This window comes from Xyrauchen texanus, chromosome 3, assembly GCF_025860055.1.
Source record: "Xyrauchen texanus isolate HMW12.3.18 chromosome 3, RBS_HiC_50CHRs, whole genome shotgun sequence".
NCBI classification, from domain to species: domain Eukaryota; kingdom Metazoa; phylum Chordata; class Actinopteri; order Cypriniformes; family Catostomidae; genus Xyrauchen; species Xyrauchen texanus.
In genome coordinates this window covers 18,474,725-18,489,574 of record NC_068278.1, presented here as the reverse complement: position 1 = coordinate 18,489,574, position 14,850 = coordinate 18,474,725, and the positions used below count along the sequence as shown (strand labels likewise).

Sequence of the window (14,850 nt, the reverse complement as noted above, 5' to 3'; positions counted from 1 at the left end):
CCCATCATGCTGCACTATGTGACATTACATTACAAGAGTTATAACACTAAATAGAGATATTCATATGTAGTCACAGGCCACAGGCTGATGACTTATAAGTCAAATTAAAGTGCATATGAATAGCCCCACATGCTGTGGCTCGAATGGGGAGTTTGTGAGTGCCTTCAGTACTTCTCTTTGGCAGAATTTTTTTTTCGCTTTAGATTGCTTTTACGCCTTGATGAAACTAAAAAGCCTTCCACTGCATTGCCAAAGATGCCCTCAGGTGACACCGGAGTGTCAAGGAGGGCAGCTTTCTCTATGCCCGCATCTCTGTGAGAGTTAGCCAAACATTTCCATCCCATGGCAGTATTATGGCAGAGGTGAGCTGCAACTGCCTGTTCCAACGGAGGTAGCTTAGAGTAGCCTTTTTCCTCTGCGTGGTCCACTTTAGTGAGAATGGCATTATCTCCGCCCTGAGAGGACAAACTGTGATTTTGCATAAGAACATGTCCTCTGTCCTCTCCCACACAGCTAGATGCATACATACACACATAAACAGTGAAAACACAAGGAGGGGAGATGGAATGACAGAAACAGAAAGGCATTCAGTGATGCAGTTTTGAGAGAGAGAGAGAGAGAGAGAGAGAGAGAGAGAGAGAGAGAGAGAGAGAGAGAGAGAGAGAAATAGAAAAAAGGAAAGGACCCCTGGGTAACCTTGGAGATAATCACAGGACAAACAAGCACATGCACACAAAATCACTTCAACTGTCTTTAGAACACATACTCACACATTAAAAAAATTATAATTGAAATAACAGCAGCATGTGGAGATTCCCATCTTCACACTCAAGCAAAAAGCATTAGCCTTCGACACCAACACACACACAGAGCAATCCATTTTGCAAGTTCCATTTCGTCAGTCTCTTACAAAACACATTAAGGCATCCCTACTTTTAGCTATATGTTTGTCTATGTAGGTAGGCTGTTGGAACACATTATTTTGGTAGCAACACATCTCACTGGTTTTCAGCACCTTGTCCTCCATAGCATAAATGTTGCATAACTGTAATAGGATACTGTGTCAAGTTAAAAGACATATAAACCATTGAAAAATAAAGTTTTGAAAAAGATACATCTTAAAAAATATATATATTAAATTTTCTAGTTCAAAACACGTGTGAAGTTCATAGAAATTTTGTCTTTGTTTCCAACTTAGTTCCTTAAAGTTTTGAAAAACATTTATAGCATTTTTTTTAAAAGATTTTATTTAATTATTTAAAAAATGTCATGTGATGTAACCACCAAGTAAAGGTATTAAACTTTTCCTTGCACTTTAAACACACAAGAGTGTTTACAATTTCATATTTAATTTCAAAAACGTTTTCAAACCTTTTTTGCAAGGAACATTTTTTACATTTTTTTTTTTTAGAAAAAATCATGAATTCATGAGTAAAAAATATCAAGATGTTTTCTTAGGGTAACTCCATTTGAGCTGAACAAAATTTACCTTTTCAAAAAAATTTCAAACTATCGGATATATTTGAAAACCTTACATACATTCTTGAGAGTCTAAAGGGGTTCTTCAATTTTGTTTACAATTTAAAAAAATTGCTTCACTGCTGATTTTAATACGCATATATGGATGCACAATGGAGATATGTTTGCAAGGAATCTCTTTTTGTAGGGCATTAAAAGAGGGCTTTAGTCACAGTTATGACTTAGTATGGAAAAATAATATAGTGTCCTCATTAAGTTGGCCTAGTGTGGCCTAAAAAAAAAGTTTGGAGGTTAGCCGTCCCTCCGAGACATACAGCATGGACTACTTACTATCTCCACATTGTGCAAGATATAGTGTTTGTCATGAGAGTCAAAGTAAGCCCACGTATTAGAGTGCAATAGTTGCATTTCTGGGCAAATAAACCAAGCTAGAAAATTGTATAAAGATAATGTGGCTACTTGCTTCCACCAGTTATGAAATAAAAACAGCGAGTAATATGAGAACAAAAGCAGATGGATTTCGAATAAACAGAGCAATCATTTGTGGCTTTCAAGCCACAGAGAAATAATAGAGCACAAATTTCACTCACCAGAGGAAGAACTGATACTGTGACCACAAAGAAAACACCAAGAAAATGACTGCAAGTAGTCGTGATGTCTACATAACTGTTAATTAAATGTTTACAATGCAGTGATGATCTTTCAACATATAGCATTCAGAGAAACTAACATCCCACTCAAAGTCCAAGGCTGATAAAGTTTTTAAATGCTACAAAGCCTTCAAGTAAATGCAAAAAACATAAAGGTTCACTTGAATTTCACCTCTGTGTTTTTCTGTGTACATGATTTGAAACAACAGCCCAGCTATTTAAATATGTTTCAATAACTCTAATATCCAGGAAACGTGACTACAAGCCACGGCCTTGAATCTGCAACAAAGGATTGAATCATTGAGTAAGACGCAAAAGAAACATTCAAATGTGTCCTGTTCGGCCCTTCTTCTCAACCTTTCTCTGACATCAGCACCAGGCTTTAGGCTGTGGACAGCTCCCTCATATCCCAACACTCTGATAGAATGGTCCCACAAGCACTTTGCCTACATTCAAAATGTATCAATTAAAGGTGCTGAAAGCGATTTTAGCCATTTTGGAACTACCACAAGACCAGCTGTTGGATTAGCCACGTCCCCTTTTTCCAAAACCCTGCACACACACACACACATACACAAACACACAAAAGACTGTTGTGTTGGAGCAGATGGAGCAGGAGCATTTTGCACCTGAGCAATCTTCCATCCCACCCTGAACGTTTTGCCGGAGCAGGATACTGTACCGGCACTTATACGAGCATATGGGCTGCCCTGTGAACACTCACAATGATTGACATGCAGAAATTCTTCTGATTGGCTAAACACACAATTTGCGGGCATATTTTCCCCTGCTGTTTACTGAGCTTAGGGCTGATACATAGACAGGTGTGATTTTTGATGGCACCTATTTCAGTTATGTCTGACATGCAGGGGTCAAATAGTTGGAATAATTCACCCAAAAATGAAAGCTCTGTCATCATTTACTCACCCTCATTAGATCCCAGATGTGTATGACTTTCTTTATATGCCTTTATATGATTTTTGGAGCTTTGGTACCCATTCACTTGTATTGTGAGGACCTACAGAGCAGAAATATTCTTCTAAAATCTTTGTTTGTGTTCAGCTGAAGAAAGAAAGTTATGCACATCTGGGATGGCTTGATAGTGAGTATATCATTTTTGGGTGAACTATCCCTTTAAATTGGGATGAAACGTCCAACAGTGTTCCAGCACCTCGGCAGTTTGTTCATCTCTTCATTTTATTTCCTGCTGGCAGAATGCAGTTCAGTTTATTTGATGCTTTTTGTTTCTATTCAGCGAGTGTGCTGAATTGCACAAGCATTATTCTCCCATCTAGTCTGTGTCGGAACCTGGTCTACTATATTCGCCTTGAGCGGCACTCTTTTAACAGGTTACTACACACCCCAATTCTGTTCCTGTGAGATCACAAATTAATATGTAACCAGTACTCCAAGTGGGAAGAAATGTGTGGTGACAGCGGGGGGAGTTAGGGTTCCCCTTCCTCAAAAATCCCAATTTAACCCCTGCTGACAGGTAAGAGATTTTTTCTGCATGTCATTTAAAAAACAAAGTAACTAACAGCACCTTTAAGTACATAAAGCAAACATATACACCATATAGTCTATAATACTGTAGAAACAGTTTGTGGAGTTGGATTATATCCATGTATATGATATTATAACAACCCCTAAAGTGTAGCCTCTTATTGTTCACTGGTAAAAATAAAATAAATGATAATACAAATTTAAAAGTAAGATAACTTCACTGTAAAAAGTTGTAACATGCAATTGTTATCATAGGAGCTTTATCTACCTGATCTAATCCTAAAAATGTGTTTTGTTGGTTTAATGTATTTAGGTTGATTCAGTGATTTAAAATAATATTTTGGCTGGAATAAAATCAGTTCATTTAGAATTTTCCACATGAAGCATTATTTTATGGTTAGCACTTTTTTATGTGTAAAACATGCTTCTTTTGGTAACATCTAAATTGATTGGTTTTAAAAATATTATTTATTATAAAACTGATCGTTCCAGATGCTAATTGGTGAATAGCTGTGCTTTTTTCACATAAAGCACAGCAATGACCTCCGCACAGGCTACTATTTTTATCACTGCACCGCACCCATACCTGACCGTGATTCTTGTAGCATAGCAACATTCTGTTTACTGTTAACTATCAGGGATCTTCAAGCAATAGATTGTCATTTAATACTTTTACTTTTAAAAAACATTTTAATGAATGATTTGTGTCCTTAAGATTTGTATTATGTGATAATCGTTTTATAAAAGCAATAAGTTCCACGTGGCTGTGCTGTTTTGTGCATATAGTCACGGCTGAAGGTGTTGTTGACTCCACTTTGCATCATGACTAACAACATCTTTCAGCTGTGAATATATTCTCAATATACTGTAGCATGGCCTCTGAACTTTATAAGTTTACACAAAGAAAATACATTTTGAGGGTCAGGTAAGGTAAAAATACTGTAGCTTTTTGGGGGAACAACTATATGCCATACATTTTTACAGTGTAACAGTAAATGGCAGTAATGTGTCTTGTGCAATGTCCTTAAAAAGCAATACCATAAAGGCCCTGTGAAGCCCTCAGACCACAGTGCCAGTGTATATGTAAGCTTTATGAATGCTTTATGAGTGCTTTAAGTTTTCATAAGATAAGACTAAGAGTGATCCACTGAGGACATGCAGTATGACGTTACCTGTCATCATTCTGAAATGATTGATCCCCAAGCAGCAGATCTCTAAAGCGGTATCGTGGAGGTAGAGGAGGAACCACAGAGTCCAAATCAGCCATTTTGAGAGTGGAAATGTCCAGAATAATGCCAGTATTAATGCTGTTATTCTTCTGAACAGTCTCTGTAGACAACCTGAAGAATATATCATATACATCATATACGATCATATTTTTTATCAAGAAAATTCATATTGGATCATAATTTCTTTTTTCCAGTAAGACCCTTGATGTTAGGGTAAAAATCGTATTCTTGATAATAATTTTTTTATTGTTTTCCTTTTTTTTTGCATTTTCTTTGCATTTTTCACACTTGTAAGAGTGTAGAGTAGAACATCATTTACATGTTTATTGTAATTAAATGTCTTTGTTTGTCAGTCTAATGTAAAGTGGTTAAAAGCAAAGGGTGTGATCACTGTTTCCATCCAAATGTCTAAGACCACATTTTATTTTTTATTTTTCATTTAAACATGAAAATAAACTGAAAGTTTTAAGATATAAAAAATTTAAAAACAAATATTATAAATAATAATAATTAAGTGAAGAAAAAAAAGTTATAACATAAAATGAAGAGGAAATATTTAAGATTCTGCCCTATTTCTGAGTCACTAATCAAATGTTAATCAAAGAAAATGTGTGACATTGACCATGTTAACTGGCCAGATTTTCTTTGCTTCCACTGAATCATGTTGCTCTTTGGTACATTTTAAACTCATGCTGGAATAACATTCATCATCATGTTTTGCACAAACTTATGGAGACCATGCCAGCTTAAGTGCATGCTGTCATTAAAGCAAAGGTAAACATACCAATACATAAATGAATAAATTCCCTCTTTTCACTCAGTAATATAATTTGAAAAAAATATATAAGAAATAAATTAATAAATTAGAAAAGACATAACAATAGAAACATATTCACAATGTTTCAGACTTTTGGACCCCCACAGTATGAATGTTTTGTTCAGGAAATGTCACATCACATTTGTTTAATGACGTTCAGTAATACCATTATCAGCATAATTCAATCTCAAGGCTAGATTCAACTAAGAGGCTGCAATTTTCAAATTAATGAAAGACATTATGTTTGCACTATTATAATGTAGGCTACTGTACAGTATACACTTCCAGTCCAAATACAGTGTTCGAGCAAAAAAGATTGATTTGGTTTACCTGTCTGCTGTAGTGGATGATCGTTGTAGCGGAGTCATGCTTGGCTCTGACAGTATGGAGAGAAATTAGGAAAAACTGTGAGCATTAGTGCTAAATGTTATAGTCACATGCATGAAAAAGACCAATAATTTGAGCTAACAATTTTAACATATCCATATTATTCAAGGTTAAAGAGAGAACAACTTCATTTTGACTTATTCATTCAACTTGGTCTTTCCAACATCTTCAAAAGTGTTTATAATAGTTATTATCTTTCACAGATAATGCATCAGTCATAATGCTGAGCTATAATTATAGCACACAGGATGACAGTCAACAGATTGATGGGCATCTTTTATGCCATTCTTGTTCACATTATGCACTGACGACTATTTCATCTGGAATATTCCCTGCACGGCTCTAAGGGGTACATGAGTGTGTAAGGACTGAATTAGTAAGCAAATCGGTTCTGAGTGGGTGTAGGGTGATTTTAATGGCCAAGGGGTAAAATGAAGTACGGTACACAACGCTCTGACTAAATGTGCCTGTGCTCAAGGGTTATACAGTGCTCAGACATAAAGGACTGTGTTGAAAATGTACAAAATATAATTGTATTACTTTGAAAAATTTTTTTAGCCCTTATGCTTCATGTAGTAACGTGTACATTTATCCAAATCAGTTACGGTTACACCAACACACATAATGTTAAGGGTTAGATCACATAGAAATAGCTTATTATGGTAGAAAATGCAAGTTACTTGTTTTTACATTCTAAGTTGGAAACCCTAAAGATGGCATTGACACAAAAATCCCATTTGCATGCACTTGTTTTGTCAGGTAACTTGAAATTATGTTTCATGCTGTAACATCTTCATTACCTGGTTTTAATAACTTAATATAAATAACTTAGAACGTTAAAATAATAATAATAATAATAATAATAATAATAATAATATATCTGAATCAACCTGAATACACAAGTCATTTTTAAGGGTCATATTAGGTAGTTCCCAAAGGTAACAACTGCACTTTTTACAGAGATGTATTTCCATTCTCTGTAAAAAAAAAAAAAAAGGTTTTCAAGCAAATATGGAGGAATTCTTATTATTAGGCTAATGTGGCTGTTAATGTATTCAATATGACAACTTTTACTAGTAAATCAAGAATAAATGTGCCTAAAGCAAAGCAATCTTCACAATAGCATATAAATACATGGTAAAAGTACAAATACAACGCCACAAAGCACGATTCATTCATCCATAACATGATGTCCTCACCTGCTTGAGACTGGGCGCGCGGTCCCATCATTGTAAATAACGGTGTTGCTGGCGAACCAAGCGAAAGCCACTGCGAAGTGTGATAATGTCCACCTGATTGCTCCGTTCTCCATGGACAGTTGCGTTAAAGGGGTGGATTACGACCCTGAATAAACCCTCCTCTTAGAGAAGCCCACTAAGACCTTCAGCATCTCTGTTTCGTTTGTCGCTTGACATTAAACTTTCCATCCATGACTTAATGAGGAATGTGGTTGTTATTTCAGCATGATAATATGTTGTCCTCACCATGCGATCAAGAACTTCACATGTTCAGATTCTCTCTGCGTCCAATCAATGACCTCAAAGCCATGACACGCTATGAAACACTACGTGATTCACGAGAAGAAAGCGGCAGCTGTAGCTCGACAGAAGAGGTGGATTTGCAGGGAAATATGTCATACGCGTTGTCACCTCTGCATCTTTTAGGTAGAGCCACTAAGTCATACTTACAGCCTCCATTCCTTCAAAGCGTATATCGCCATCTCATGGACCACCTTAAATGCTCGACAACATGAACGTGACTGAAGAAGACAACTGCATGTTCATGCCTGCACCAAAAAAAGGTTCAGATAAAATTAAATCGTTTTTATTCTATGTGCGTCCTCCATACAATAACATGCCTACAGTACTAATCAGAATTCAACTGTCATTAACTATGTTTCATTAGCTGTATGTGGATAAAAAGGGCAAGGTTCAAAACTCAATCTATTTCCCATAAAACCATTCAAGCAGATTCAAAGCCCATCTTTCACCCACAGTAATCGGGTTTTCACCAGATCTCATTGTGAATGCATTCACATAATATGAGCAATATAAATCAAGACAACAGATAGAACATTTATTTCGCAGCGCATTTAATAAAATCATGAGAAGCAGATAATCACATACTTGCAAATTTTGAAAGAGAAAAGTCATATGTTTACAGTAAAAGAAGTAGCCTACATTATTAGAAATGTCAAATGGGACAATCATGCATACTGTATTTCAACCACATTCTTGTCAGCTAAATGCAGTGTAAATCTCTTTCTCGGGGTCAAGAAAATGTTCTGCACTTTTCTGCAATGAAAGATTTTAACATAAAAGTCTAAAATGATATATTATTTAACATCACTGAATCAACCTGAATGCATTATATTACACCAAAAACTAGTTTTAAGAGTTATATCATGAATAAATACTGTAGTTTCTTAACAGAAGTAGGTTACAAATTCTTACGGTGTGGATCTTCATACATACAAAGAGAACAATATAGAAATCTATTTGTTATAAAATGTAGTCAATATTCGTCCGCTTCATATTGTTGTCTTGACCACCCTGACAAGGGTATCCTGCTCAAGGGTGTATAATACGCAGGGGATGCGGGGGGCGTGTCCCACTCACTTTCAACAAAACCGAAGTCTGCACTTTTTCACAGAGCAAATGTGTTTACGTTGTGTATTTCTTACAGCAAAGGTGTATTATGCTGACTTTGAATTCACTGGGTCTATTTCTTAAGAGAATAGCTGCTCAGCTGCATAGCTTGTGATGTACCTTTGTTTCCATAGTGAACCTGCCACTCACACATGACCTGAACTGAACGTGGGAAAAATAAACACCATCACCCTCGTGTTTTTACTGTGACATCAAGTAATGTAAGTTGTTTTGTGGTATCTGTTGAATTTTTTTACAATGATCTTGATATTATGATATTGTAGCTTGCATCTTAAAGCTGAATTACATGTGACATTTGGCACTCGTGATTATGTGCAAATTTGTTCTTTTCATCCCAAACTTGATTCAACAGACAAACATATTCACACTCTCACTCATGGGCAATTTAGAGATTCCAGTTAACTTAACCTGCATGTTCTTGGACTATGGGGGAAACTGGACACTTGGAGGAAACCCACACAAACACAGGGAAACAAGAACATGGAAACTCTACACAGAAAGTCCCTGGGTGAGGCAGGACTTGAACCAGGACTTGAACCTTTCTTGCTGAAAGGCAACAGTATACCCAGTGCTACCATAATCTGGGCTTTATATTTTGTGACAAGATAGAGAGTGTGGAGTAAGACATAAAACAAGCACAGCTACTGTATGATGGTATTTGGTTGCCTGCAACAATGTTTAATTAATCAGTTTAGCGGTCATCATACAAAACAGTTTGACTCCAAAATTCTGTGATAGACCAATCAGAATTTAAGAAGTATTTAAAAGAGACATATAATACATGTACTAATGCTTTGAACAGAACAATGGATGGATGCCATGATAGACAGAAAGTAAAATTAAAGCAGCATGTGTTTAAGGTGTTTGAGTGGGGATTTATAAGCCTCCATTGTTCTAAGAGTCCATGTCCCATCTGAGCCTCACACTGCCAACAGCATCCCATCAAACACAGTCAGTAAAACCCCAACACAACAGCCAAAGCAAAGGCACTAAGAACTACTACCTCATTTCACCTCATTATTGCCAGGAGCCAAAATCATAGAAGACTGTGTTGTCAGCAAGTGTGTGAGTTTTTGCTGAGCGTGTACTGATTTGATGAAAGTCAAAAATGGCAATAGGCGTTTACTATGACACTTGCTTTGCAAGAATGAAAAACAGATAGACGAGTGTGCAGAAATTGGTGTCACTTGATAGTGTTTGTGTATTATGTGTTTGACAGGGGTCCATTGGAGAGTGTCAAACTTCTTTGAAGTCCTGAATTCTATTGATCTCTGCCACCCTGGCTTCTCTCTTACAGTGCGCATTGGAGGGCACAGCTGCAATGTTGCTTCCATGGTGATAAAGTGCTCAATTGGTCAGGAAAAAATACAGTTTGTTATGCATACTAGACATTTAAAGGTGCACCAAGTAATTGTTGTTTATGTTTTCTGACAGATATACAGTACAACAGTAATCTTGGACTGTATCACACCTATCAGCATTGATGTAGAATCACACAAATGTTTTTGGTTATCAGATGCCACCATATAAATACCTGATTTGCAGGTGTTTTTGTCACCCATGAGGCTACCAAGATAAAATTAGTATAGTATTCAGCTGGTCATGAGATCTCAACATGACGGCCCCCGTGAGGTGTGCCCCACATTATGTAGAATAAAATAGCTTTATTTAGGCCACTGATGATGAGTACAAATCATATTGTACACTGCAACATACTCTATCTGTTGGCTAGTTGTAACCCACATGATTTAAAAGTTTCAACACACACTCGTATGATGAAACTTAATTTGTTTAATCATTGCCATATTAACACTGTGTAGCGAACACCGTGTATAGCAAATAAAAAAAACAAAACAAAACGTTGGAATACTGTATATTGCAGAAAGGTAATTTAACGATAGGAATAGTTAAATTGGTAACACTTTACAATAAGATTCCATTTGTTAACATTAATTAATGTATTAGGTGTCATGAACAAACAATTAACAATATATTTCTTACATAATTTATTCATCTTTGTTAATGTTAGTAAATAAAAATACAATTGTTCATTGTTAGTTCATAGTGCATTAACTAATGTTATCTAATACAACATTTGATTTTAAAAATGAATTAGTAAACGTTGAAATCAAAATTAACTAAGATAATACATGCTTAATAAGTATTGTTCATTGTTATTTCATGTTAACTAATGTTGTTAACTAATGTTAATAGATTTTAAAGTATTAACATTTAATTGCACATGGAAATTAATTATGATCTTTCTTTTTAGTGTTTAAAAAGCATTTCCGGAATCGTGTGGCGTCATGCAAGTTCAGACGTGTGAACGGCGTGAACGGTCTGCGCACTTTGCTAGTTTTAACACTTTTAATATCATAAACAAGTGAGATTCGATACAGTCTGCTCCATAACTGTTCTAGGAGGACAATATGTCAAAGAATTCAAAATCCTCAGGCTCTGGAGACATTCAAATACACTTATCCAACACCCCACGGAGGCCTAGAGCCCGGGAGTCGATTTGGTCGGAGAATTGTGGGAATTGTGGCAAGAAATGTTGAACAAATCAGCAATGCTGACGAAGGTCATTGCTGAGTTGGAGGATCTTTCTGTAATACGTCGATCAATCACTGCCATGTAGACAAAATCAACCAGATCAATTATCTGGAGTCATCGGTGATGGAATTATCTGCTAATCCACTAGCAACCACAGTGGATTTTGAGCTTGTCTGAGAGAAGTTGGAGGACTTGGAGAACTGTAGCCGGTGGAATAACCTCAGAATTGTTGGAATTCCTGTGGACAAAGAGGGTCAAGATATGGTGAAATTCCTGGACAGGCTCTTTCCGTGTCTGCTCACAAAACAGGCCATTAGCTGGAAATTGAGTGAGCTCATAGTGTGTTCCCTGTGAGCGAGCTCACATGGAGACAGCCCCAACTCAATTCTGACCAAATTTCTGAGATCATCCAATAAAGATCTTGTGTTACGCGAGGCGAGGGATAAAGGAAGGCTTTCTTGGAAGAACCACAGCATTTTCTTTTTCCCAGAATTTGAGAATTTGATAAGAGAAAAATTAAAAGAAACTCTTAAATCAACAGAAGGTCACTTTTGCAATGATGTTCCAGGCCGATTTGAGAATGGATGCTAAGGATGGCCGTAAAACATTTACATATCCCCAGCAAGCGATGTCCTTCATAAAGTCAGTGGAGTGAGTAAATTATTTTGTGGTACTCACACTGCAACCGAATAGACCAGCTCACTGAACATTCGTTTGACTGTCCGAGGAAAATCAATACCTTTTTAAAAAAAAAAATTGTGCTGGTTCCACCTAGCGGCTGGAGTTTGTTTTGTTGAGGAACACACCTTCGGGACAGTTATGAGGATGAATCTACACATTCTTTGTGTTTATTCCGTCTATTGGCTGGAGTTTGTTTTAGAGATTATCTTTTGTTGTGTATATCACAAATTTGTAAAGAAACACCGGACAATCCTACGACAAAGTTGTTGCGGGGGCTCTCGTAGGTGTACATGGACTATTTGAGTTTAGAGGGATGGACGCCAGTTGGTGCTGTCATGTGCGGGGTTAATGCGCATGTTTTCTTTTTTCTGTTTGCTTTGTTCAGGGGGAAGTTTGAAGTTTAATTGATGCACCAATGATGGAATGTGGTCTTTATAATTTTGTTTTTGACACACAATCAATTTTTCTATTAGGTCAAAATGTCAAATGTTAATATGAATGGATTGTCTCTCTCCATATAGAATGTGAATGGGTTGGGGCACCCCATATTGTCACGATTCCCGCCTCTGTAGTTGCTCCCGCTCTCCACCAGAGCGCTCCATCACCTAAGTATTGATTCTAACTCTCTGGAATCCATTTCCCAAAATCCCCATACCTGGCACTTATTATCTCATCACCTGTTGCCTACCTGGATCCTGGACTGTTTACCCTGTTTTGACCCTTTGCTGCCAGCCTACTGTTACTGCTTTGTTTACCTGGAAATTACCTGTGATTGCCTGCCGCCTACCTTGACCTCTTGTCTGTTTTGTGATCTCTCTGATTTACCTTGGATACTACTATTGCTGGTGATTGACTGCACATGGATCCCAACTCTGCTGACTCATCATTACACTTAAAAACAAGGAAGGTTATTTCTCTTCTTAAGCTTAAGAAATATGATATTGTGTTTCTTCAAGAAACGCATCTTTCCCTGCAGGTAGCTGAAAAATTTGGGAAGACATGGGGTGGACATGTTTTCTTGATTACTCAAGGTCAGTAACGTATTATAAATACTTTGGATTTCTTCTTCAGCACTGTAAAATGTTTCACTTGTTTTGACTATAAATACTCTAAACCTAAATATTTTATGCAGTGCTGATTCTAAAACAAAATAAATCAAATTGATCTTGTTTTCAGGAATTTTAGGTATTTTTACAGGAAAACAATACATGAATTATCATCACAAATATGATATTTGCCCTAATATCAAAGATCTTACTAGAAAAAAATTAATTATGATCTAACGTGAATTTTCTTGATAAAAAGAAATATAATTGTGCATGCAACCTGTCTAGAAATAGCATTTTAGCTTAGCGTAAAGCTGACAATTTACACAAGGTTTATTTCTATTTCTTGTGCTCCAAACTTACTTCTCTGTAGTGGAGTACAGTTACTTATATTTTGTATTTTAAATACGTAATTCCATTACATGTATTCCATTACTCCCAAACCCTGGCCATTGATATTAATAATGCTTTTAAAGAATTATATCTTGATCTCTACGGTTTCACGTCATTGTCTACTGATGAGGATATTAGAAATTTTGTGGAACCATTACCTAAACTGACAGCTGGGCAAAAAAAAAACTTTATTCTGAGATAAACTTGGAGGAGCTTGCCGAGGCAAGTCTCTGGGGCCAGATAGCTTTGCTGCTGAGTTTCTTTTTAGATCTTATACTACAGACCTGGCTCCTCTAGTTTATACAGAATCATTAAAGAATGGAAAGCTTCCGCTCACCATGACGCAAGCCCAGAAAAGTCTGATTCTTAAAAAGAACAAAGAGTGTTAGAGTTACTGTCCAATTTCACTGATCCAGCTAGACATTAAAATATTGTCAAAAATGTTGGCTAACCGATTATGTAAAGTTATGACATCTCTTATACATATAGATCAGATGGGGTTTATTCAGGGCCATAGCTCTTCTGATAACGTTAGGCGTTTCATCAATATCATGTGGTCAGTGGCGAATGATCAGACTCTGGTTGCTGCCATCTCAATGATGCTGAAAAGGCATATGGTAGAATGGGATTATCTTTTTTTAGATTTTGGAAATGTATGGGTTCAGAAATACTTTTATTGGTTGGATAAGTTACTTTATAGACACCCTTTAGCAGAGGTACAAACAAATGGATTAATGCCAGATTATTTTACTCTGGATAGGGACACCTGGCAGTGTTGCCCTCTTTCTCCATTATTGTTCTGTCCTGCCCTGGAACCATTAGCAGCCGCGATAAGAAAGGAGGGTGATTTTCCAGGGGTGGTGGCAGGAGGTGCTGCACATAAACTTTTGCATTTCACAGATGATATTTTATTATTCATCTCTGACCGTACTAGATCTATACCTTGCCTGCACAAAATTATTAATTAATTTTCTAAGTTCTTGGGATACAATGTCAATTGGTCTAAATCCGAAGCTTTGGCTCTCACAATGTACTGCCCTTTAACGGCTTTTCAGCCGGGCGCCTTCCAGTGGCCCAACCAGGGCATTAAATATTTGGGTATTTTATTCCTAGGAAATTTGCGTGATTTATTTAGAGTTCATTTTGACCCCTTAATAAAAATGTTTTCGAGCGATGTGGGCAGGTGGGCTTCATTACATTTATCTATGATTGGGAAGGTTAATGTTACTAAAATGAATTGTTTTCCAAAATTCAACTATCTGCTAAAGTCTCTCACTATAGATGTCCCCCTCTCTTATTTTGAGCAATTCTATAGCATAGCAAAGTCCTTCATATGGAATGGTAAACGTCCCAGATAACATTTCACTAAGTTGCAAAGGCCAACTGACAATGGTGGGCTAGGCCTACCCAAGATTTTGTTTTATTATTATGTATTCGGTCTCA

The 14,850-nt window shown here is 36.7% G+C and overlaps 1 protein-coding gene across 1 annotated transcript in view; it reads right to left on the bottom strand.

The window, feature by feature from the left end:
* The window catches only part of kcnt1b (potassium sodium-activated channel subfamily T member 1b), a 112,132-nt gene extending 104,748 nt beyond the window's left edge, over nt 1–7,384 (bottom strand). The window contains exons 1-3 of the mRNA XM_052112730.1: nt 7,265–7,384; nt 6,009–6,054; nt 4,805–4,972 (exon numbers count right to left, since the gene is read on the bottom strand). Coding sequence (XP_051968690.1) covers nt 4,805–4,972; nt 6,009–6,054; nt 7,265–7,295 — 245 coding nt within the window. The 5' untranslated portion in view covers nt 7,296–7,384. The remainder of the gene's footprint in view (nt 1–4,804; nt 4,973–6,008; nt 6,055–7,264) is intronic.
* Nucleotides 7,385–14,850: the final 7,466 nt, after the last annotated feature.